The sequence below is a fragment of the Kogia breviceps genome, chromosome 14, assembly GCF_026419965.1.
Source record: "Kogia breviceps isolate mKogBre1 chromosome 14, mKogBre1 haplotype 1, whole genome shotgun sequence".
Classification (NCBI taxonomy): Eukaryota; Metazoa; Chordata; class Mammalia; order Artiodactyla; family Physeteridae; genus Kogia; species Kogia breviceps.
Genome location: NC_081323.1, coordinates 82,291,171 through 82,317,936, shown reverse-complemented (window position 1 = coordinate 82,317,936; position 26,766 = coordinate 82,291,171). Strand labels below are relative to the sequence as shown.

The window sequence follows — 26,766 nt, the reverse complement described above, 5'->3', positions numbered from 1 at the left end:
ATTGGCCCCCTTTTTTCTTGCAATGCTCTCCTGCCTGGGCTCTGATGGCACTGAGATCTGCTGGCCTCCCTTCTACTTCTGCATCCTCATTTTCTCAGTCTCCTTTCCCTTGACCATTTCTTGTGGATGCTTCTTATCACTTACCCAAGTGATAACTAAACACGGTGGGGTGGAAGCTCAGACCCGGATCCTTGTTGTTGCAAATCCCTGACTTGGTCCCCTGCACTGTCCCCTTGCTCCTTAGTCATCCTGACCTGTGTGAATAATTTAGAACCAGGTAAACATTAAATATGTATACTTAGTATATTCTAGATACATGTCCTTTATTGGATAAGTGTTTTGAAAATATTTTCTTCCAGTGTGTGGCTTGCTCCAAGTTTCTCTCTGTATCCTCCTCTCTTCTCTCATCCAGGCCCACAGCGTCCCCTCTCATCTCTATGAGGGTGACATCTACAGCTCTGACAGCCCTTCTGAGGTTCCAGTAGCCTGATGGACATCTCCGTGTGGCATTTGAACCCCGGAGTGTCCACAAGTGAACTCATTATCTTTCCCTGAATGTATTCCTCATCTCGGTCAATGGCATTATTTTGCTAGTGCAGGAGATCAGCTTACCCTGCGGACACTTGACCCCGGTCCATCACTGGGGTCAGTTCAGCACTGTTCCCTGACTCCTGGTTTGCAGGCTGCTTGTCCGGCTTTAGCTGGGGTTCCCATTTTGGCTTAGTTCCTGTCTCCCTGGCCTCTGACTTGACACAGCCCCAGGCTCCAGTATCAGGTTCTGCCTTAGCTCCTGATTCAACCTGGATAGGTGCCCCATTCCAGCTTACCTGGCCTGGTCAGGTGTGGGGGACCCCAGACCATTCCTGGTAGGTCTCTGCTGCCCTGATACTGGTCACCACCCTTCTCTCCAATCTACCCTGACTCTGCTACAGCACACACACACACACACACACACACACACACACACACACACACACACACACACAGAGTTAACATTTTGAGTTCCGGCATGAACATTTCAAGATCTGGCAAAGCCTTTGGCTAATAGAGTATAAGTCATCCCTGCATGACTAAGGGAAGTTTTCAGTCTTGGAGCCCCTACTGGGCACCAGCTGGTAATAAGCTGAGAGTCTGTTTTAACCAACATTAAAAGCACTTCTTGGGGTGTGTTTTGTTGTTTCTGTGTTTATCAACTATTATGTTTACATTTTCTTAATTTTATTTTCTAAATTAAAAGATCCATAAAAGCAATAATCTCTATCTCTGTAAAACCCTATCTCCGGGACTTCCCTGGTGGCACAGTGGTTGAGAATCCACGTGCCAATGCAGGGAACACGGGTTCAAGCCCTGGTCCAGGACGGTCCCCCATGCTGCGGTGCAGCTAAGGCCGTGCGCCACAACTACTGAGCCTGCGCTCTAGAGCCCGTGAGCCACAACTACTGAGCCCCCGCCTGCCACAACCACTGAAGTCCATGTGCCTAGAGCCCGTGCTCCACAACAAAGACAAGCCACCGCTATGAGAAGCCCACGCACCGCAACAAAGAGTAGCATCCGCTCATCGCAACTAGAGAAAGCCCACGTGCAACAACAAAGACCCAATGAAGCCAAAAATAAAATAAATAAACATGTAAATGTATAAATAAATAAATAAATAATAATACTTAAAAAAAAAAACCACAACCCTATCTCCATCTCATAACAAGTATTAGCAGCCTGGATTATGTTGTTTCATACCCTTTTCTGTGTTCATTCACATACAAAAGCTTATCTACAGCTCTATGCAAATTTTGTTTGCTTGTTTCTACCAAAGTAGAATCATTCTATACATATTACTTTGCAGCTTGCTTCTTCTCTTCCTCTTGACAATTTAACACAGACATTCTTATAATTCAGTAAATACAGATCTAACTCTACCTTTTTTTCTTACGTATTCATACACACATATGCACACATAGAGAGATATACGTTTTATGTTTGCATAAATGGGATCCAAGGGATTGAAACTGGGCCCTCGGCAGTGAAAGCGCAGTCCTAACCACTAGACAGCCAGGGAATTCCCTCCAATTCTTCTTTAATCCCACAAATATCTGGAGAAATGTGGCACTCTCCTACCTCTATTCTATACCTTGCCTCCTTGTGTAGGATGTGTTTTTATTAATGTGTGTATCCATAACCAAACAGTAAATTTATAACCCCATTAGTCCTGTGCCTTCTACAGACTAGGAGCTCAGCCAATGTCTGCTGAGTGAATGAAAGCTATATTATTCTTCCTCCTGGTTTACTCTGGGTTAAGATGCTCAGAGCATTAGGTAACTTGCGCAAGAACCCACAACTAAAATTCAGTGGAACCAAATATAAAATAGAAGGCTAGTGGGAAGCAGCCGCATAGCACAGGGAGATCAGCTCGGTGCTTTGTGACCACCTAGAGGGGTGGGATACTGAGGGTGGGAGGGAGACGCAAGACGGAGGAGATATGGGGATACATGTGCACGTATAGCTGATTCACTTTGCTATGGAGCAGAAACTAACACACCATTGTAAAGCAATTATACTCAATAAAGATGTTAAAAAAAAATTCAGTGGAGCAGCAGCTCAGATGCAGATCCCTGTCATTCTAAAGTCTGTATGTAGTTCCCTACACCGTCTTCTTGTGCCTGGGTCATCCTGATCTGTGTGAACAATTTAAAATCCAAGCCATGCAAACTTTAAAAATATATACTTGATATATTTCAGTTACAAATTCTTTGTTGGATGAATGTTTTACAAATATCTTTTCCCAGTCTGTGCCTTCCTTTTCATTTTCATAGCTGTCTTTTGAAGAGCGAAAGTTTTTAATTTTGATGAGGTCCTTTATATTGATTTTTTTTTCTTTTTGTACTTCATGCTTTTGGTGTTGTATTTAGCAAACCTTTGCCAAACCTAAGGTCACTATGATTTTCTCCTATTTTCTTTTATAAGTTTTAAGTCTTAGTTTTCAGACTTAGTCTATGATCCACCTGGAGTTAATTTTTGTATTGATATATGGTGTGAGGAAAGGACTGAAGTATTTGGATTTTTTTTTAAATGGTTATCCAATTGTTCTTGCACCATTTGTTAAAATAGATTATCTTTCTTCCATTGAATTTCCTGGTACCTTTTTGGAAAATCAACTGACCATATATGTGTGGGTCTATTTCTGGGTTCTCTAATCTATTCTATTGATTGATATATCTACCTTTTCACCAATACCACACCATTTTGACTATGGTAGCCTTATAAGTCTTGATCTTGTAATGTAAACATTGGAAATGTGTTCTGTTTCAAAGTCATTTTGGATAGTCTAGATCCTTTACCTTTCCATATAAATTTTAGAATCGCCTTACTAGTTTTTACAAAAAAGCTGCTGGAAATTTGATCAGAACTGCATCAAATCTGGGAAGAACTGGCACCTTAACAAAATTGAGTCTCAGACCCATGACCATGGTGTAGCTCTCCATTATTTAAGTCTTTTTTGTCTTTCAGGAATGTCTTAGTTTTCAGTGTACATGACTTTCATGTCTTTTGTCAAATTTATCCCTAAGTACTTCATATTTTCGATACTATTCTATATGGTACTGTTTTTAAATTTCTGATTGTTAACTGCTAGTGTACAGAACTACAATTGAATTTTGTATATTGACTCTGGTTCCTTCAGCCTTGCTAAACTCACTTATTCATTCAATAAAAAGACAAACAACCCAATTAAAAGATGGGTGAAAAATTTAAGGAGAAGCAGCGTATTGGCATAGCCTCAAAGGGTCTCCCCCCAACTTTTACTTATTACAAAGGGAAAACCAGTAACTTCACAGTGGAGAAAAATGATAGACACCACCACCATCCTGCAACTCTGTCTATTCTTATTTCAATACGAAAAGGTTTTTATAATGGGCAAAAGATTTAAATAAACACTTTACCAGAAAGAATATACAGATGTCAAATAAATATCTGAAAAGACAATCAACATCATTAGTTATTGGGGAAATGCAAATTTAAAAACCAATAAGATATCACCACACATTCATTAGAACGGCTAAAATCTAAAAGTCTATCATATCAAGTGTTGACAAGGATGTGAAGCAACTGGAACTCTCTGACAGTGGGAATGTAAAATGGCACAACCATTTTGGAAAACAATTTGGCAATTTTTTAAAAAGTTAAACATACACACAACCCAGACATTCGATGCTAGATACTCACCCAAGAGAAATGAAAGCATATCTTCATACAATGACTTGTACACAACTGTTCATAGCATCTTTCAGGGAGGAGGGTAATAGTCAGAAACTGGAAAGAATCCAAATGTCCATCAGCAAATTAATAGATAAACAAATTGTGGACTATCCATACACTGGAATACTACTCAGCAATTAAGAGGAACAAACTATTGATACATGTAACAATATACATACATTTCAAAATAACGATTCTTGGTGAAAAAAGGGAGACAAAAAAGAGTACATGCCGTATGATTCCATTTATATAAAATTCTAGAAAATGCAACTAATCTATAGTGGCAGAAAGCAGATCAGTAATTGCCTAAGTACAGAGGTTTGGGAGGAAGTAAGACTGGATTGCAAAAGGGCATGAGGAAACGTTTGGGTTTGATGAATATGTTCTTGATGTGGTGATGTTTTCATGAGTGTATATATGTATGTCAAACCTCATCCGATTGTATACTTTAAATACATGCAGTTTAATATATATTAATTATATCTCATCAAGCTATCAACATATGTATACTGGGCTCCAGGAACCCGTAGGAACAGTGTGGTCAGCTTACGTATCATAAGATATTAAATCAGATCCAAACTAGGTGTGGGGTAGGGCAGATTTCACCAGTTGTGGAGAGGCAAGTAATCAATCAGACAGTTATGGTCCCCCTATGGGTTTCCCAGAGATAGATTCCACGTCTGGAAACAGCATCCCTAGAACGTATAAAACAAGTGGTTTCAGCGTTGCTGGGAGAGATGCTAAGAGCTGAAGGAAGCAGGCAGTGTCCTGTAGTTTACCTCCTGGGGGAGGGTTTCCCTCCACCCTTGGCAAAGGGTTTTGCTGCTGCGGCAAGTGGGAAATCTTTTTAACTTACTCTTGAGTTTCATAGTGGAAGGTAACTCGCTTGAATCTTTCTCCACGGGGTGCCTCCAAACCACAAATTCCTGACTCCTACTCTGGTTTATTCTAATAAGAAGTAGGCTGATCCCTTAATCCTTGTTTAAAGGGCCGCTGTTTATTGAAGCCATAAACTCAGGGCAAAGGATCATAAATCACTCTTTCGCTGGGTCCAGAGCAGGAGGTGGGTACAGGACAGAACGGGCACAGGGAAGTAAAGCTTAGGAAACTTGTCTGTTTTCCTTGTAGGTACACTCCTGTGAAACCCCTCCCCACCCCCACCCCATGCTGGGAACCTCCAGATCCAGCCTCCACTCCACTCTGCTCTGAGCCTGCAAGGAGGGGAGGGGGCAGTACCTGACCCATCACCCTTAGCCCTCCTGCCTCCAGCTGGGTTTGGCCAGGGGGAGGCACTAGTAGGAAATGAGAGGAGGGGAAAGACAGAGATTGCGGTCGCCCGGTGACTGGTTTTCTACCTTAGGTCACAATTCTTGTCAGGTGCCTCCTCTCCCAGGACTAGAGCAAAGAACCCAAAACTAGGTGACAGCTAACCCCATCCCAGAGAAACCCAAGGAGAGCCACTCCTAAGGCCTCCCCTAAAAACACAATCTAAGAGAAGGCGAAACCAGGGTTCTTGCTATGCAAATATAGCCTCAATGCAATTCCCCTCTATCACGATGCCACCCTTAAATCCTTCTTCTACAGAAATTCTGGCCCCGACACTCCCTCCCCGCATTCCCTTTGTCCAAACCTATTCACAGAACCTCCCACAGGACCGAACTCTCTCTGCTCCTCGCTAGTGGAGGCCCTCGTTGTCTCACCTACTGCTGGAGTCTCCGCATTGGTTCCCTCCCTTCCCTCTCGCCCCCATAATCCCGTCCACACAATGCCAGCTGGCAAAGCCTTCAGTAGCTCCCTAGTGCCTACCGAGGCCCACCCCCTCTTCCACTTCTCTATTTTTTGTGCAAATCTTTATCAAAAGCTCTTCGTTTAAAAAAAAAAAAGTAACGGCTTTCTTTGAGTTCCAAAACCATTTATTCTAAAAACACCAGAATTGGCATTGAACGGAAAACTTTTAACTTTCTTCAGCATCTCCGCTAAGGATCACACTTCCCTTTGCCTGTCGGTACCCTGGCTGACGAGTGAGCAGGACGGGAGGGGTGTTCCAGAGCCGGGGATAAATAGAAAGTGTCTGAATACGTTCTGGCCAGATCCAGATGATGAGAGGTTTGGAAAGGTGTCGAGAAGTTTCCACTGACCCGACCCAGCCCAACGCTCCCTGGTCTGCGAACATTACAAAAGGGATGGGCAGGGATTCGGGGCAGGGCGAGGATAAGGGAGGAAGCAGAGGAAGCCGGGCGGGAGTCGCTACCCATGGCGACCAGGTCTGCAACAAGCTGACCCAACCTGCGCAAGCCGGGCCTCGAGGCAGCGCATCCTGAGACTCCGGCCGCCGAGCCGGTCCAACGCGCGCTCTCTCATCCCCGGCCCGAAAGGAGTAAATAGGCCAGTCCCAAGCGGGCCGGGATTCCGTGAGGGCGGTCCGACTCCCCGCCAGCTTGACCCCCGCCTACCAAGCCGGACTCTCGCGGCGGCCCCGACACTGAGAGAGCGGTGGTCGCGGGGAAGACTCAGGCGCCGGCAGGGCGGGGAGAGCGGTGCGCTGGGCGTCGGGGGAGGGGAGGGCGAGGGCAGGTCAGGACCGCCCCAAGCTCTGCCCCAGGCCCGCCCCCGCCAGAGGAGGCGGGGCCCGGTGAAGGACAGGCCTCCGGGCCGGTCACGGCCCGCCTCACCGTCTCTAGGGCCCAGCCGGGTAGGGCGAGTCAAGGGGCTCTGGAGAGGGCGGGGGCGGCCGGGGAAGCCTCTGGGCGGGGGCGGGGCCTCAGGAGAGTAGCAGTGCTCCCAGCCAATGGGAGGCGGTAGCCGTCCCGTTAGCGCCGGATCCCAGTGGGTAGGGCGGGGCGGGCGGTGCTGTGGGGATCCCGGGGCTGCCGAGGGCCCCTGACTCGGCTCTGCGGGGCGACATGGACCGAATGACTAGCTCCATGAAGCAAGTACCCAACCCCCTGCCAAAGGTGCTGAGCCGACGTGGGGTCGGCGCGGGGATGGAGGCGGCGGAGCGGGAGAGCTTCGAGCGGACTCAGGTGAGGACCGGGGGACCCCGGGTCGCGCATGGCTGGGGCATCCCGAGAGACGCAGTGTCCAGGAGCGGACTTGAAGGGAGTAGGGATCTTGCAGACCCAGGAAAGGACAGAGCAAGGGGGCCGCGAGAGAGGGCATCTGGTGCGCACGTCAGGGCGGTCAGGGAAGGTCGGGGACCCCGGGGGCACCCGGCTGGCCTGGGGAAGAGGGCAGGGCGGCTCCGAGGAGCTGACATGATCCGTGGGGCGCGACCGAGGGGAGCCGATCCCGGTGGGGCAAGGCAGTGGTCACAGGGGCGGTGAGAGGGGAAGGAACCCGAAAAGGAGCCGAATGGAAGGCTTGCTCCTAGGCTGGGGAAGCTCACTGGGGGGCTACTGAGGGTCGCAGGTGTGGCGGCCAAGAATGGGGCGCTGGGTCGGGGATGTGAAGGGTGGGGAGCCCTTTCCTCCCCTCTCCATCGCTTCAGGGTTACGCTGACATTCCCCCCACCCCTAGCACCCCCTTCCTTGTGCCTCTTGCTTGGCTCACACCACCCCCAGCTGTCGGTCTCCGAGGGCCCGGCTGAAGGGGTCTGAGCGGTGAGAAGGAATGTGGGAAATGTGATGTGTGGCCGAGTTTGGAAGATGACTGGGGGCTGGGGGAGGGGGCCGGCCCGGGGGCAGGAATTGAGGCTTTTGGACCAGTGGCCCCATGCTGGTCAAGCTGAGCTGCCCTGGGGTGCCCAGAACCCTGAATTGGGGTTTTGGTTTCACCCCCCAAGATGTGCCTGACCGCTAATAGGCAGACTGCCCCATTTGTCCAGCCTGAGCAGGGCTGGGGGCCAAAATTCCTCACTGTCATCAACAAAAAGCCACAATCCATTTTTACCTCAGAGTTTTAATGCCTTGTGTATTGATTGGACTGAATAAAGCTGACATGTTTATGGTGTTCATTGGCTCGTTTGTATGCAAAATCCATTTCCAAGGGCACAGCACCTCTTTTAATCCCAGGGCCAAAGCTGTATGGGCACATTTTTCTTCACTCCTGCCCTCAGAGTGGAACCTTTGAAGATCCAGTGGGACCTCCACCGCCAGAGGCTGGTTCTCCTGCTGTGTTCTGCTCCACCCACCCCCAAATACAGTACCGTGTGAGGGAAGGGCTTTGGGGTTTTAGATACAGATGGTGAGGTCCTGACTGAGTATTCTATATAGAGAATCTTGCAAAGAATGAAGCTTTCCATCCCAGGGGACTTCCTCCTCTTCTTTTTCCAGGCCCTTCGCAGGTGTGTTTGGGTGATGTAAAGTAGGGAGTGTCCCCTTCCTAGCTCATCATCCTACCCCAGGTAGGATGGGAGAGATGGCTGTTCACTTCTGTCTCCCAGGGCCCAGCTGGGTTTAAGGTTTATTCTCTGGCTTTGTGGATTGGACCCCAGAAAAGAAGGAAGCTACCTGTCTGCTGTGGGCATTATGGCCTCAACTAGCTGCCTGGGCACATGAGGCTTCTTGCTCCAGGAAACAGTGTGAATCTTTTTTTTTTTTTTTTTTTAACGGCAAAGGAAAATAAATGGTAATTCATTCCTTCTAGAGTCTCAAATAAGTAAAAACTGGAGCAAGAGAGAAATACACGTAAGACTTTGACCCATTATAGTGGTAGAAATTAGGTTTATGAAAGTTTCTCTAGCTATCCAGGGACAGCGCAATAAGAAGAGTCTAGGTCAGTGTTTGCCAGTATTTTACATTCTATGGAACACTGATAATTGGCCAGATTTGACCTAGTGGCGTGTGTGTGTGTGTGTGTGCACGTGCATGTATGTGTGCACGTGTGTGCATGTGCACGTGTGTGTGTGTGTGTGTGTGTCTGGGTGTGTGTAGTGTGGAGGGGAGGTAGAATGAATCAGGAAAAGAGAGTTTCTAGAAACTATTAGGGGAGTAGGAGAGTGAAGAAAAGGAAAGAGGATAATCCTAAAACCTCACCTTAGTCAAGCTGCAAAAATGTATTTTGTGTAATGACTACCTATGAAATTATTATGAGATATAAACATGAGTTAGAAAAAAATTTTTTAATGAGTTAAGAGACCGTGAGAATTAGCAACGGTAGAATGATAATTGTAACTAATTATTGTGTTTGGCACTGTTCTAAGTACTTTATTATGTTTCCTTCTTTAATCTCAGTAAGGTCCTGTGAGGGGGTATCAGTAAGGACCTATGAGGTGGGTATCAGCCACATTTTACCTGGATGAAATTGAGGCACAGAGAAGTTAAGTAACTTGCCCAAGGTCACACAGCTGGAATTGATCCCAGCCTTTAACTACTACCTTGTGTGGCCTCTGAGTACTGGGCAGAGCACTGGCATGGGAGCTAGAAGAGGTTGGAGTTTGATTGCCAGGCACGTGGGTGGGTGGTGTGGCCCCAGGCAAGTTGTCTAACCTTTCTTTTTAATTAATTAATTTATTTATTTATTTATTTATTCTTTGGCTGCATCGGGTCTTAGTTGCAGCACATGGGATCTTCATTGCGGCGCGCGGGCTTCTCTCTAGTTGTGGCGTGTGGGCTCCAGAGCGCATGGGCTCTGTAGTTTGTGGCACTCAGGCTTAGTTGCCCCGCAGCATGTGGGATCTTAGTTCCCCGACCGGGGATCGAACCTGCGTCCCCTGCATTGGAAGGCGGATTCTTTACCACTGGACTACCAGGGAAGTCCCTGTCTAACCTTTCTAAGCCTCAGTTTCCTTGTTGTAAAATAAGGGTACCACTTATGTCACAGGTTGATTGTGGGGAATTCAATTAAATAATATGCGTGAAGGCATTTTGTAACCTGAGGAGTACTGTTGCAATGATGATTGCTATACTCTGAGGGGGAGAGGGGACCTGAAAAGAAGCCCAAGGGTAAGTACTGGGGCTGGCTGTGATGAACTCTTCAGTAAAAGGACAGAAGTGTTACTAGTTAATGCAATAATTACTAAGAGTGTGTGCTTAAAGTACACGCTGTGGGGGTGGGAAGGGGGTGGCAAGGGGGTGGGAGACCTCTGAGGTCTGAACCCCACCCTTCAGCCTGAGCTAGCACTTGCTGGGTGGAGAGGAGGGACAGGGGGCATTCCAGGAATGGGGAATGTGGAGAGGAGGGACAGGGGGCATTCCAGGAATGGGGAATGTGGAGAGGAGGGACAGGGGGCATTCCAGGAATGGGGAATGGTCTGGAGGTGGGTGTGGATGAGACTTATTGGCTGAGTAGTGACAGGAGCAGAATTGGTCCTTTCCACCTCTGAACGCGTCACACCTGCTACCTGTCCTGTCCCCATTTCTCTGTGGCCCTCAGTAAACTGTGAGCTTCCTGAGGGCAGGACTGTGTCTTGTTGCTCTTGCCTCTGTCCTCACATGCCTGAGGCTCATGTGAGTGGTGCAGTGGCTGTAGTCAAGAGTACAAAGTGACTGGTTGGTCCCACAGGGAGGCCTGGCCTGGATGGGGAACTCAGCTCTGGGCTGCAGGGAACATCTGTAATTACTTGATGTTCTTTCCTAACGGCCCCAAGTTACCTCCTGGTCCTGCCTTGTCTCTACAGCCTCAGTCGGGAGCCCTGCCCCAGGCCTTTCAGGGGACTCTGATTTCTCTGCCTTCCTTCCGGCCAGGCCCATCCCGCAGCTGCCTGTACCCTCAGACCCGCCTTGTTTCCCCACTACTGCCAGCCTCTTCTGGGAAGCTTTGCCTCCTCGACTCTCCTGGGATCATCCCCGCACTTCACGTGGCCAGTGTCCCTGCCACAGTGGGGACCCCTGCCCTGCCGGCCTCAGTCCCCATCTGCAACCAGACCCCTGGTGTGTCTCCCACCCAGCCCATCACAAGCAACCTTCAGGCTCTAGGGAAATAAAAAGTCGTTCCCGCCCTCAAAAAAGCTGCAGTAATAATGATATGTTGCCTGGAGTACTTTACAGTTTATAAAGCAGGTTTTAGCCATCCTTGGGGTTGCGCTGTGGCTGGGTGTTATCACCCTCATTTCATGGACGAGAGCTTGGTAACTTACCCAGGGCCGCCGGTCGGTGAGTGAAAGGGTCAGGATTCAAACCCAGGACTCCGGGTTCCAGGTCTCAGGCCCTCCACACTGTCCTCAAGTTGGGCAAGAGGGCAATTGTGGAATGAATCTGGAGGGTTGCCACTCACAAACAAAATACCCTGTCTGTATTTACTTATCTGGAAAATGGTTTTCTGTATGCTTTACTTGTTTCTTCCACATCCATTTAGTGAGTACATACCATGAAGGGAGCTCAGAGATGAGTAATGTAAAGAGAGTGGCCCCAGAGGAGCTCATGAGTCAGCAGGGAGGTGGACAGGCCACTGCGGGCCTTCTCTGCAAGGGGGACAGAGGACCCATGGCACGGCATCACTGGAGCCATTAGCAAGGCAAGACCTGCTGTATCAGAGCCTGCATTTCAGTCAGACACGGAAGTCTGAGCAGCTCTGCCCTGTGGCAGGTGAATGCTGCGATCGGAGCAGAGGATGGGGCTCTGGAAACACAGGGGAAGGAACAAACCGTTAGTCACAATCTCTTGGATGGAGCCCACGATAGAGTAAAGGATCCTAATCAGTCATACACTGGGAAGAGCCAGGAACAGAAACAAATATTTATGCAGGGCTTGCTGGGTCCTAGGAACATGCTAGGGGATTTATAGCCTTTAACCTATTTAATAGCGCAGGCTCAGAGAGGCCAAGTGACTTTTCCAAGGCCACATAGCAAGGAGACAGACAAGCCAGACCTTCAAAATCAGATGACAAGTCCTCTTCTCCACGTTTAAGTCGGGGTATTTCTGCCGTCTCGTTCATGATCTTCAGAAGAAGTTCAACCTTCGATTAACCAGCTGAAAAATTTTAGGGTTAGGCTAGAGGGATCAGTGGGTCTCAACCCTGGCTACACAGGAATGGTTTCTAACATAAAAGGTGCTGTACCCCTCCTGTCCCCTGCTTGCTCCCTTAATTGGTATTGAAAACTAGAAAGGATGCCGAGAGCTTTCTTTGGGTCTGTGGTTTTGTCCTCTTCTGGTTTCCTCCCACTGATACGAGAAAAGCCTGCTCTTATCACACTTAATCTTGTGCAAGTGTAAGGGCCTTGCATAAATCTCCCCTTTCAAGTCTTACAACAAACTCACGGGTTATAAACCCTATTTTACAGATGAGGCAATTGAGGCTGAGAGGGGTTAATAACCAGCTCAAGGTTCTGAAGTAAGTGACAGCTGGGACTCAAACCCAGGAAAACTGGCCCCGATTGCCATCCCTGTGGCACTGCCTGGCCCCCTCCAGCTCTCGTCCTCCTTCCTCCCCTAACCCTTGGGGTCCCCAAGGCTCTGTCCTCACCCCACTTCTCTTTTTCCTCCTGTCTACTTCCTCTGCCCTCACTTCCATCTGATGGTTTCTGTTCTCACCTCAGTGATGCCGACTCTCTGACTTTCTGGCCTGTGTGACCACTTCCCATTGGATAGCTGCCCCCTGATAAACCACACATGCCCCAAACTCTGCTTGGGCCTCCCCAGCCTGTGAACGCCTGTGCCTGGTCCCCATCAGTCCCATCATCTCCCGGGCATCAGCTCTGAGCCCTCCCCGCCTCTTGCCCTCACAGCCACACTCTATTCTGTGATGTTTCTCTTGTCCTCCCCTCCTTTGCTTCTCGTTGTCACTGCCCTTATTTCCTCCTTTGCCTGCATCGTTGTAATCCCATCCTCCCTGCCTCCCAAAGCGTCTGATGCCAGATGGATTGTCTCTAAAGCCCAGCACTGCCCGTATAACTCCCCTTTTCCAGGAAACTTTGCTGGCTGCCCAGAGACCCCACGTCATGTGGCGCCATCAGGGTCCCTAGTCCCTGTCGTTTGCAGGCCTTAACTTACAGGGCATCCCTCCACCAGGCAGCCCCTGCAGTCTGGTTCTGGTGAGCAGGGCCCCGTAGCTACTGTGTGTCCCTCCCATTCATCCACGTGCACATCTTGGCTTCCCTTCCAGACTGGAAGGTCTTGAGGGCGGGGTCTGGGTTTCAGCGCCCAGTGGGCCCTTGCATGAGGCAGGCACTGGGGCCTGTTTGCCAGACATGTGAACATGCAACAGTTGGAGGGTCTCTAGCAGCCTGGGGGTCGCAGGCCGACCGCCACTTACAGAGCGCTTTTCCTTTGCACATTTTGGAGATTTCTCCCTCTGTCTCCTTTGATTTCCCCAGTGAGCATATCTCACTAAGTGCCTGCCCTGTGTGCCAGGCCTGGGCACCCAGGGTACCATGGAAGTACATGGCCTACTAGGTCGGAGACTTCACTTAGGAAGGAGCCTGCAGAGGCTGGAAACAGAATTAGGGCTCAAGGTTGACAGTTGGAATTTCCGTCAAGTTCAGAACACTTGAGAAACATTCCCAAACTGTGGTCTTGGACTTCCCAGGGCTTCATTCTGCTTCAGGTCAGATCTTTCTGAGCTAGAAGAGGTTACAGGGAAGGGAGAGAAACTGGCCTAGTGTCCCGGGCACCTGGATGTGGCTGATGGCAGTGTCCTGCGTGCAGGTGCTGGAGTTTGCAGCAGGGCATGAGGGATGTTAGGGTGAGTGCAGAGACAGGAAATCTGGCTCTGGCTCTGCCTCTGCATCTCTCATTTCAAAATGAGGAGGCTGGAAAAGATTTCTGAGGGTTCTTCCAGCTCTCAACTATTTCAGCTTATAAAACTGTAAGCAGCCTTTGCCATCAGAATAAGGACACACATTTCTTCTGAGCTCTCAGCTGCTCTCTTGAAAGGGGTTTCCAGTTGCCCCCTGTATGTGGAATGGGCCCCAGGTACCAGTGACGTGGGGCTCATGAAAGGATGCTAGTGCACCTTGGGAAGGGATAGGGTGTGTCCGTGTGGTCCAGGAGAGCAGATTCCCAGCCCCACTCGGGCACTGAAAGGCTTCCTTGCTTGTGAGGCACTGCTGAGGCCCGTTTTATGCTCCCCATGCATGGGCCCACTTATTCCACTACCTCCGGACAAAGTGTGGGAGTGACCTGGGCGGGGCCCAGGGCACAGCTTGGTGCAGTGGTGCCACAGGCCAGCGGCCAGTGCTTCTCCTGCATCCAGAAGGGTTGATGTCCTGGAGAGATGCCCACCTAGGAGAGGGAAGTAGTCAGCCCCACCTCCTGGCAGGGTGGGGACTGCTTCCTGTTTTCCTGCCTGGGCAGGCAGGGAGGAGCCCTGTTCCAGACCGTGGGCAGAGTACAGGCTGACACTGCGTGGAGAGAGCTGGAGATTGAAGGTTCCTCTGGCTTAGCCCACGGGAAAGAGAGAAGGGGTCTTCTTGGATCTGAAAGGTGGCTGCTGCCACCTCTGCTTTTAGTGCTGGGACACAGCTCAGGAAGCTAGTCGGGCCATTCAGGAAGCCAGTGTGGCAGGTTGCTTCTGATTTAACAACAGCTACCACCATGTGCAGTTTTTAAAGTACGTTTACACATAGCGTCTTTTCAGCCGTAGAACAACCGTGCAGGAGGTAATTTTGGTCAGTTCTCAAGTGTAGACACTGAGGCCCAGAGAGCTCTGTGACTTGCCTAAGAGAGCTCAGGAAGTGGCCCGAGGAGCTGAGGCTTGAACCTGGTGGGTCTGATCTCAAATTGTACACTTTCCTTTCCATACTTCCCTTTAAAACTGAAGCCTGGCCTGAGGCTGGTAATTTAGAAAAGGTACAGAGATTTCTTTTTTTTCCCCCTAGGTCTTTTCCAAAGTGACTTATTTGGACATTTGAAATTCCCCCCAGAAGATTTTTTGCAACACACGTAACTATCAAAGGACCTTTATCCAGAATATGTAAAAAAAAACTTAAAAGAAAAAAAAAGGACAACCTGATAGAAAAACAGGCAAGAGGTACTTCACAAAAGAGGATAAGCCAATGGCCAGTAACCATATGAAAAAGTGTGCAACTTCGTTTTAAATCAGGGAAGTGAAAATTAAAATTACAGTGAGATATAGGATGGCTGAAATAAAAATGAAAAAAAAATGGACAGTGCCAAGTGTTGGCAAGCGTGTGAAGCAATGAAAGCACTCGTGCACTGCTGAGGGGGGTGTACACTGGTGCAGCTGCATTGGAAAACAGCCTGGTATTATCCCAGGATTGAAGATAAGCACACTTAGTAACCCAGCAAGTCCACAGCGAGCTATATACCCAACAGAAATGCATGCACATGCACCAAAAGATATTTAGAAGGCTATTCATAATCATGTCTTGTAATAACCCCAAACTGGAAACAGTCCAAAAGCCCATCAGCAGTAGATGGATAAATAAATTGTGATCTAGTCTCTCACTGGGATACTATACAGCAGTGAAGATGTACAAACTGTAGTTTCCCTCAACAACATGGGTGACTCTTGCAAACATAACGTTGAGGGGAAGAAAGGCAGACCCCAAGGGACAACTCTGAAAGCTTCCATTTATATTAAGTTCAAAAAACAGGCAAAGCAAAACTGGGATTTAGGGGTGCTTGCTTAGATGGTAAAACTGAAAAGAAAAAAAAGGGAGTGATTATTATAAAAGTCCAGATAAAGGTCATCCCTGGGTGCAGGAGAGGTTAGTGATGGGTAGGGTGTTCAGAACAGGGGAGCTTCTGAGGTCCTGCCATCCATCTGTTTATTGGCCTGGGTGGTGGTTTATGATAATTCATTAAGCTGTCCATTTTTGCTTCATGCAGTTTTCTCTATTTATATATTTCAGAATACAAAGGATTATAAAAAGGCTCCCCAAGGAGTAGGAGACGGTCTTAAGGAGGCTAAGTAAGAACCTGCCATTTAGATATCCACCCACCCTTTGAGGTCTCTCTCAAACACAGCCTCCCCCGTGAAAGTACTTCTGATGCTGCCCTAGAACTGGGAAATGTTTGATATATGAATCACGCATATACAAGCAGCACACCCTGAGCCCTGCTGTAACACGTAGCCGGGAAGTTGACACCTATCATTAGCCCACACATAGCATGGTGCCCTTGGCTCCCGTTCATGTGTGTCTTGTGTCTACCTTCCTTCGTGGCAGACGGGCCCTCATTTCTTTCTTTTTTAAAAAAAATTATTTATTTATTTTTGGCTGCATTGGATCTTCGTTGCTGCTCACGGGCTTTCTCTAGTTGCGGCGACTGGGAGCTACTCTTCGTTGCGGTGCGCAGGCTTCTCATTGCGGTGGCTTGTCTTGTTGTGGAGCACGGGCTCTAGAGCTCAGGCTCCGTAGTTGGGGCTCACGGGCTTAGTTGCTCCGCAGCATGTGGGATCTTCCCGGACCAGGGCTCGAACCCATGTCCCCTGCATTGGCAGGCAGATTCTTAACCGCTGCGCCACCAGGGAAGTCCTGGGCCCTTGTTTCTCACTCATCTTTTGGTGAGTTGCCCCAGTGTCTAGCAGAGGGCTTTACACCAGCCAGAGCTCAGGATGTCTGTTAAGTACGAAATAAATTAGGCAGTGAGAAGTTCTCAAAGGAGAGAATGAGAGAAGAAAGCGTGCCTCTAGGCTCAAAAGAAGCACATTTGAATAAACCAAAGACCCGGGTGATAGGCTTCTGAAACACAGAACCTCAGGCTTGGCTCCTGTTCCAAAGATTTAGATCAAGCCAGCCATGATGAGCCACTGTGGGAATCTGGGAGCTTGGAGAATGTCACCTGGGAACATGGCAGAAACGCTGACCTTCTAACAGTGGTTCTTTGAGGTCTCCGTCTGGCTGTGTGGTCCCTGGGGCCAGCCCATGGTGACAGTTCTTAGGCTAGACAGTTACTGTGTGTGTTATTATGTCTTACTAGGCTGTCACGTGTCCCCTCTCCCATACTGGCCTGGAAACAAATACCTTCTCTGTTTGGTTTTCCTTGGATCTGGCTTAACTGTTGCTATATTCTTCCCTCCCATTTCCCATAATCCTTCAGAAAGGGACAGGCATGAGCTCTGTGGTTTCCTCTCCGAGCAAGATCCAGATCAGCTTCCCTTGGAGTCACAGGTCATCCCAGGGCTCCACCTCTCTGGGCTTGGCACGTGGTAGAAATTCAAGAAATACATATGTTGAGTGCCTTTTCTTTGTCAGCTCAAGTTCCTGGTGCAGTGTCTGGCCCTGAGCGACTCTTGATAAGGGTTCGTGGAATGAAGGATAAAATATCTTGGGTGAAGGACTGAATGGGCATCAACCATTTTTGGTCCCAGTTCTAAAATGTGAACCCTGATTTGCGAACCCAGAATCTGAGGTCACATGAGCACAATCGGAGCCACCAAGAGGGACCCTGAAGACACCGTCTCTCTGATGTAACCGTGGGTGGTCCTTGGGGACTTCCTATTGAATGTCAACTCCCTGACTCATGCTTGGCAGTGACTTTCGATCTCCTGCTTCCCTTGAGACCCTTATTCCAGGATGGGATCTCCCTGTACAGCCTAGGCCTTGTTACTGCTGATAAGAAAAATCGGACTCAAAATAGAAAAAAGAAAAAAAAAAAAAAGAAAGAAAGAAAACCCCAACCCACCTAAACTTGGTCTCCATCTCCGGCCACAGACTTGCTCACTCTCCTTTGTTCACAGTTTCAGAGAATCTCAGTTTATAAACCATCTCAGGCCGTTCCACCTGAAATTCTGCGAGTCATCCTAGGAGCCCCCTCTGTTCTGCACCCCTGCAGCTAGTTACAGAGGCCTGTTGTTCCTGCCTGCTTGCTTGCATGCCGTATCACCCCAGCTTCTCCACCACCGCCTCCGCCTTCTCCACCTTACTTCAGGCCTTCACCTCAAGCCCGAGCTATTTATTGCATGGCCCACCTGGCCCTCCTGCCCTCCAGTCTCGACCCTCATGAGATCTACCCTCTCCTTGGCCGTCAGAGTTTGGTTTTAAGAGGTCCAACTGTTTGTATCACGCCAGCTTTTAAGAACCTCTGTTTGTTACGCGTAACTCTAAGCTGAAACCCAAGCTCGTTGTCACGGCACACAGCCCAGCTTGGCCAGCCTTAATGTTAACACCCGCAGCCCTACCAAGCGCCTTAGCGCTTTCCCAGCACAGCCCACGGCTGCTTCACTCCTCGGTTTTTCCAGGTGGCAGCATTCTCATCTGCCTAGAACGCCTCTCCCACTTCATCCACCTGCCAAACTCTTTGCATCCGTTAAGTCCCACCCTCGATGGCCCCTCCTCTGGGAAGTCTCCCTCCACCCCCCACCCCCCAGCCGCCCAGGCAGATTTACTGACTGCTGTTTCTGTGTGTTCTGTGCTACCGTGTTTATCTGGGTGTCTGTCCCACAGTAGGACCTCAGGAGATGTTTGTCAAATGAACTAATGACGCATCTTAAGGACCTAATTGTATTTGATTGTTGCTGTAACGGAAGAGGGAATGGGCCCAGTTCCCACCCCAAGGCAGGTGCTTAACACCGAGGTGAACACATCTGATCTGTGTCACATTGGACTGAAACGAAAGTTTTGGCAACACTGGTGGGTTCAAGGTGAGAGTGTTTTAGGAGTGGAGAATTCAGTGGGAGGGACAGATTTACAGAGGTGGCTTCCGTGTGCAGGTACAGTACACCTAGAGCCAGCAGACGAGGAGCCTGATTTATGTTCTGTTGGTGGACTGATAGTTGTTCTTTCTGCAGCTCGGAAATGTGAAGTGAAATGTGGTAGGTAGAATAATGTCCCCACCATCAGCGTATCCACCTGTGGCTGTGTTCTGTAACCTGGCGAAAGGGACTCTGCAGATGTAATGAAGGACCTCAAGATACGGAGAGGAGCCTGGAGTATCCAGGTGGGCCCAGTCTAATCACACATGCTCTTAAAAGCAGAGAATCTTCTCTGGCTGCCAAGCAGAAGAGAGACATGGCAGAAGGAGAAGTCAGAAGGATTCCACGTGAGAGAAGGATTCAACGTGCCATTGCTGGCTCTGAGATGGAGGGGCCGACGTGCAGGGACCCAAGGGAAGCCTCCAGAAGCTCAAGAGTGGCCCCTGGCCGACCACCAGCAAGGACATGGGGACCTCGGGTCTCGAATAGCAAGGAATTGAATTCTACCGACAACTGGAGTGAGCTTCAAAGCGAATTTTCCCCGGAGCTCCCAGTAAGGAATGCAGCCTGCTGACACCTTGATTTTAGCCCAGTGAGACCTTGTTGGACTTCTGACGTATGGAACTGTGAGATGGTGAATGGGTGTTGTTTTTAAGCTGCTAAGTTTGTGATAATTTGTTACAGCAGTGATAAAAGCTAATACAGGATGGTAACAGGTAACGCACGCTCCAGGGCAAGAAGCCCAGTGGAGCCCAGGCCTCGCTGCACAGACAGGCCATACTTTTAAACCTAGAGGAACACTTGTTATTTCATCCACGCTTGTTGTGGCCATAGATAAAACGTTGGATTTCCACGCTTGGCACTTATTCACAGGTGTTTTATCCTGGAAAAAACAATTCAGCAGCCTGTTCAAAACATTCTTTCCTGCTGGGCCATGGAGTTCTCTGGTACAATTCCAAGTTTGAGGAACATAGATGTAAGTTACTTAGCCTTAAAAAAATTTTTTTTTTGATCAAGTGCTGTGCTATTTAAAAAAAAAAAAAAAGGCAGGTGGGAAATCCCAGTGTTACTATAGGATCCTGATGGTGTTTTTGCTTGAGGGAACTGACTTAAAGGCAGGAAGCACAGGTGGGAATAAATGAAGGGCTTCCCTCAGGGTGGGCCTGCTGTGTCCTGAGACTTACTCAGGTTCGCTGGTGGTCTGGAACGTTCCGGTATCCTTGGGCTTAGCAGCAGAGCAGCCAGGAGGTCCTGGAGCTCTGGATTAAGAATTGGGAAGCCTGGCCTCTCCTGGCTGTGGTTCTCTCTGTTCTGCCATGTTCCCTACCCTCTGTAGGTCTGTGAAGTGAGGGGGTTGGATGAAATTGCCCCAGAGGCTTAGAAAATTGCGATTCCTTGCAAGTGTAGTTACTGAAGCAACAGCCCTGTCAGAGTTGACTGCCTTCTAACAACACCTGGCCATTGTTACCCCAGCTTTTGGTTCTCAGCTCCAGACACTGAATTCTGTTTGGCTTTCCTCTCTGTGTGAGACCTTTCCTCCCGGATAACCCTGGCTGCACTTAGTTTCTATGGGTAACTTCTGCGTTGGTCAGATGGACCCGTCCCCCCACCAAAAGAACTGGCCTCCCAAAGTCACTCAGAAAACACCCAGTGAGAAGCCCTTTGCAATTGGTCACTTCTGCCCAGGCACCATCTTCTATCTTCTGCTTAGAACTGCCAGGTACGTCTGCCCAGGCTGAGCACAACTTTGGAAGTGTCTTTTGATTTTCACCTTCCCACTGGTAGCCCGTCAGCCCTAACTTTGTGGCCTAAATTTTTTTTCCAGAAAAACTCTCTGGCACTGAATCAGAGGCCACATGGAGTGTCTGTCATGATGCCATTGCAGTGAACTTGAAGCCCGACCTATCAAATCTATTCGATTTAGAGAATGTTAGAGCCAGAAGGGATGTGCGAGATTCAAGCTAGCAGCTACAGATGTGTTTCTTTAAATTTTACAAATAAACCTGAAACCTGTGGCCAGGGCATAAACACTGATTTTTCCACAGTCTCCACCACTCCCTGTTGTCTTCTGCCAGCCTGCTTCATGCTTTGACCTTACCTCCCCGGTGCCTGTTGTTATCTAGATATGGCCTCTGATTCAATCCAGTTTCCTAAAGGGAAATGAAGATTAGAAAAGAAAAATAGGGTCCGTACTGCAAGTCATTGCCCCAATTTGAGGCAGACCCAGTTGTGTCTGGGTCCGGGTTGTGCCCCAAGACTCTGTAGATGTGATGAGCATGGGCTTTAGAGCCAGATGGTTTACCTGCCTGGGGTCCCGGGCAGCCCGCTTTACAGAGATGCTGGTGGGCATAGGTTAATCCGGATCAACGAACGAAGTAGAGAGTTGTTGAAAGAGCATCTACAGTAATAAAAATACCTACCTCATAGGGTTGTTGAAAGGATCAGATGACATAATACATAAAAGATGCTCAATGCCTTGCCTTCCACGTGGTGAACACTCGGAAGTATCAGCTCTTATAATTATTCTCTTACTTGTACTTAGTAACATCTGAGTTTGGGGGTTAGTGCACCATTTGGCGCAGAGTGTAGGCACATGGCTGTTGGATAAGTAAATGGATGGGTCTTGGTCTGGTTTGTCTGCTCCCTGATGAGGCCCGGGTTGAGGCTTATCTAGACAAGGACCTACACAGGGAAGTCCCCGGGTTTTCAGGGGCGCCGTTTCAGAGGGTGGTGTGCAGAACCACAGGAGGAATTACCCGGAGATCTCAGGAGGTTGTTTTCCTGGACCATGACCTGAACACATCGGCCTGCCTTTGCACAGGATCTCGGGTGAACCGCCTGCTTGGAGGCATCTGCATTTCTGGTTCTAAGGCCTCAGGAAAGACATTGAGGCACAAAGCTGGCTCAGAGGTGACAGTTAAGGTGACAGAGGGCATGCAGTGAGAATTGCCCAGTCTGGAAGGACAGAGGCTGAAGCAAGGATACAGACGGGAGAGAACACAGGCCCCCAGGGCAGGGCATGGGGTTTGGGTCGAGGCTCTACCCATGACTAGTTGTGTGATTTTATTTTCCTTAAAGGTGTACACGTACAGGAGGTAAGAGTCAGTTCCACAGGCTTGTTACCAAAAACCAGCAGTCTCCTGGCCCAGTTCTTTCTCCCTCCCCAACTATTTCCTGCTTAAACTGCTTTCATTATAGCCATTAGTGTGAACCTGCCATTACATAAGAGAAAGATCTCGCTTTCATTAATATAGGTGCCTTCCATCCCCTGACAATCACTTTCCTTTCATTATCCCCCCAGATTTTTAACTCTGTATTCAGTGTCAAGTTTATCATGACCCTGTACATGCTAGGGACAGCTGAGCCCCTCCTATATATATATATATATATATTTTTTTTTTTTTTAATTAATTAATTAATTTTTATTTTTGGCTACATTGGGTCTTTGTTGCTGCGCACAGGCTTTCTCTAGTTGCGGCAAGTGGGGTCTACTCTTCGTTGCGGTGTGCGGGCTTCTCATTGCGGTGGCTTCTCTTTGTTGCAGAGCATGGGCTCTAGGCATGCAGGCTTCAGTGGTTGTGGCACGCGGGCTCAGTAGTTGTGACGCACGGGCTTAGTTGCTCTGCAGCATGTGGGATCTTCCTGGACCAGGGCTCGAACCCATGTCCCGTGCGCTGGCAGGCAGATTCTTAACCACTGCGCCACCCGGGAAGCCCCCACTCCTATATTTTGATATACATTCCTGCATGCATTTTTGTTATTCCTGGAGTAATGAATTGTCTTTGTTCGCCTGGGTTCATCACTGATTTATCTAGGACCATCCCTCCAGTGTGTAAATCGCCACCTACTTAATACAGTACCTATTGTCAGTTTCATCATCCTAGGGTCAAGTGAGAATGCGGATGGGCAGGGGCTTGGTAAGGAGTCAGTAATCATGAGTATGACCTGGACTGGGGATAATGGCTGCAGTCCGGAACTTTCTTTGCAAACCTCCAAACTGGACAGTAATTATAGGGCAAATGAAAGGATACCTCCCAGTGAAAAGAGTGGGGACTAAGGCACATCCAACCCAAGAGGCAAAATAGGCTGCACGTGTTTGCAGGTGCATGAGGAGTTTGGATCAAGTCATAGATGACGTAGCTGGGACTTATGAAGGAAAGTTTGAGCAATTAAGCGTGTCCTTATGTCATTGAGAACAGCCTGCATCTCTCCAGACCCCTGCTCCAGGAACAGCTGAGCCTAGGAGGTTTGAAAATTTATTTTCATTTATTCTGAGTGCCAGTTGAGTATATTTAGAATGTGTTTTGTCATGGAAAACGAGGAATAAAAACCAAGTGATAGGAGAGAGTCTTAAATGTCAGGGGAATTAGGCCTCAGAGTGAGGGGGCAGGCCTGGGTAATGACTGGCTGTGAGACCCCCTAAAACTCTGTTTCCTCATTTGCAAGTTACTTTACATACATAATAGTACAGGCCTGTAGTCTGTTATCCCCACAAAACCCCAGAGGCTCTGGAAACCTAAAGTTCTTTTCAAAGTTTGGTACCTGACCTGTTCTTGTCTGGGCCTATTTATAGTCTGTTATTTGCCCATCTTAGAATGGATGGTCATACGATACGCTGCAAAGACGTTACTGTGTTTGATTAGAAGGTGTTACCCAGACCCCCAAATTCCCAAACACACCGGCCCCCAAGAGTTTGAGATAAGGGATTGTGCCCTGGAGTGCCCACTCCATCGTGTTGTTGGAAGGATCTGAATACGATACCTTAGATGGAAAAGATGAAGCACTATGCCAGGCAAATAGTAGGTGCTCAATAAGTAAATGTTATCCTTATTATTCATTGGTTTTAGAATCACATTTGTAGAACTAGGAATAATTATATTAACATCCAAGTCCAACTTCCTATATTCAGTCAAGATCATGATGAATTATTTTAAACTAGAAAGACTTGATGTAGCAGCTTGGTGTATAATAGCATGATCCAAAGACAGAACTGAGTTCAAATCCTGTCTCTGTTACTTACCACCCCTGTGACCTTGGGCAAATGCCTTAACTTCTTTGCCTCAGTTTTCCCATCTATATAGTGGGGGTAGTAATACTTCTCGAATGAGTTTGCCCTGAGGGTACAGAGAAAGTCAGAGAGGGCAGTGTATTGAAATGAATGACGATGTAGACTGACCTGGGCAGATCACCTATGTGGCTTTCTTGCCAAAAGTGCATAACCTCAATTTAATCATGAGAAAACATCAGACAAACCCAAATTGAGGGATGTTCTACAAAATAACTGACCAGTCCTCTTCAAACATGTTAAGGTCATGAAAGACCAGGAATGACTAAGGATATGTGACAATTAATACAAGCTGGGATCCTGGATTGGATCCTGAAATAGAAAGAGGACACTGGGGGGTGGGGGGGAGGGATAAAATAGGAGTTTTGGATTAACATATATACTACTATATGTAAAATAGATAACCAACAAGGACCTACTGTATAGCACAGGGAGCTATACCCAATATTCTTTTTAAAAATGTATATAAATTTATTTATTTATTTTTGGCTGTGTTGGATCTGCATTGCTGTGCGCGGGCTTCCTCTAGTTGCAGTGAGCCAGGGCTACTCTTCGTTGCGGTGCGCAGGCTTCTCATTGTGGTGGCCTCTCGTTGCGGAGCACAGGCTCTAGGCACACGGGCTTCAGTAGTTGTGGCGTGTGGGCTCATTAGTTGTGGCGCACGGGCCTAGTTGCTCCGCGGCATGTGGGATCTACCTGGACCAGGGCTTGAACCCATGTCCCCTGCATTGGCAGGCAGATTCTTAACCACTGCGCCACCAGGGAAGTCCCAATATACTCATTATTCTGTAATAACCTATAATGGAAAATAATCTGAAAAAGAATATATATGTGCATATATATATATAAAACAACTGAATTACTTTGCTGTACACCTGAAACTAACACAACATTGTAAATCAACTATACTTCAGTTTAAAAAAAAAAGAGGATACTAATGGAAAAACTGGAGAAATCCAAATTAATTTTGTAATATAGTTAATAATATTGTACCAAAGTGAATTTCTTCATTTTGATGATTTTTCCTATGGTTATATAAGATGTTAGTTAATATAAGGGGAAGCCAGGCAAAGATGTACAGGAACTTTGTACTATTTTTGCAATTCTTCTGAAAGTCTAAAATTATCTCAAACTAAAATGTTAAAAAAAAAATAAAGAATGACATGTTGCTTGGCAAACGTTAGTCAGGACTAAGTAAATGTGCATTCCTCTACTCCCTCGGGTCATCGTGGAGACCCTGGAGACCCCACATGCAGAGGGACAGGACAGTGATGTCTGAGGAGGGAAAGTGTGGAAAGTGTAGGTTGCATTGGAGGAAGGAGCAGATTTGGTGCCTTTTCCAGAGAGGAGTTGCTTTGAGTGCCCCAGGCCTTGAAGGGAGAAATGGAGTAAGACCTTTGTCTGCAGTCTGGAAGATGTACTTCTATTGGCCTCCTTCTGCTGCAGTCGGCCTGGCCCACGTGGTTAAGTACTTAGCAGTCAAACAAGCTTAGCTCCAGCTCCAGTTTGGTTACTTATCTTGGGGGGGCCTTAGGAAAACTCCTCATCTGGAATATGGGGTAATGTACTGACATCTGGGCTCAGTGAGTGGGTTGAATGAGAGGGCCTGGAGCAGTAGCCAGTGCTGGTGGCGGTTTCCCCTCCCCATGAAGCCTTCCTGAACGGACCCCGTGGAAGTGCCCATTGCCCTCCAGGTCCCCCACAGCAGGCACTTTGTGTCCCTCCAAGGGCCCTTTCTAGGGACACCCTTCTAAGTCCCATGGTTTGTGTATCTCGTTTGCCCCATGACTTAGAGCTTTTGTAAACCAAAGGGCTTTGCACGTGGGGAAATGCACAAATGTGGTTAGTAAATGAGTGGGTGAGTGAGTGAATGAATGAATGAGTCACTGAATGAATGAGTGAGTGAATGAATGAATGAGTGATGAATGAATGAGTGAGTGAATGAATGAATGAGTGATGAATGAATGAGTGAGTGAATGAACGAATGAGTGAGTGAGTGAGTGAATGAATGAGTAAACTGATCTCCCTCCTGCCTCTCTGAAAGAGGACTATGTACCACCTTGAATTATCGGCCCAAATACTTGCCTGGTGTCAGGCTGTGCCCTCGAACGACTTTGGTGGTGTTCAGAGCAAACACCCTTTTATTATGGTTTTTCTCCCTCTATCTTGGATGCCAGTCATCGCTCCAGAAAAAGCAGTCAACTCCTTTCTTACACTGTTTAAACATCTCCAGCTTTAAAGCTGTTCGTCAGCACTTCAGAATTCTCCAGGCCTCTCTCCTTGTTGCTGAGAACTTTTTGCCACAGGAAATCAGGCTCATTTTAAGGGCCAAACGGACACTAAATATAGCCTCCTGGCACAGATATTTAAAGAGCTGCGTTGATGATGTTATGTCTGAGGAGAGAAGAAGAAGAAAATAACTTATTTTTTCTTGATAGAAGAGTGAAGTTATACCAGATTTTCTGTGGGTCCACAGGGAGCAGAGTACGGGTATGGTGTCAGTGTCTTAATTATGAAATCACCGGCTTAGTGCTTGGGGCCAGGGAGTCATTTCTTGTTAATTCCTTCTCGTGCATATTTAAAACTACCTGCTGTCCTGGAGAGTTACCTCGGACGAGTGTGCCCTGCCTGTCAAGCCCGGCACGGTGTGGGGGGCGGGGGGAGGTGGAGTGCACAGGGAGGTGTAAGAGCTGCTCTGCCCACTCCTGGGACCAGCATTTTTCCACGGACGGTGCGGGGGGATGGTTCAGGCAGTAACGCGAGCCATGGGGAGCGATGGGGAGCCGCAGAGGAAGCTTCACTCGCCCGCCCGCCACCACCTCCTGCTGTGCGGCCCGGTTCCTAACAGGCCACGGGATACCGGTCCGTGGCCCAGGGGCTGGGGACCCCTGCCTCATAGCACATATCTGGTGTGTTTATCCCGAAGCATGTGGCTTCAAATCCCATTTGCCACCGCAGCTTTCTGGTACCTGGAGGTGCTT

The 26,766-nt window shown here is 48.2% G+C and overlaps 1 protein-coding gene across 1 annotated transcript in view; it reads left to right on the top strand.

Moving 5' to 3' along the window:
• The first annotated feature begins 7,058 nt into the window (after window positions 1-7,058).
• Window positions 7,059-26,766, top strand: part of HIP1 (huntingtin interacting protein 1) — a 154,307-nt gene continuing 134,599 nt past the window's right edge. Inside the window, exon 1 of the mRNA XM_067013922.1 lies at window positions 7,059-7,271. Coding sequence (XP_066870023.1) covers window positions 7,152-7,271 — 120 coding nt within the window. The 5' untranslated portion in view covers window positions 7,059-7,151. The remainder of the gene's footprint in view (window positions 7,272-26,766) is intronic.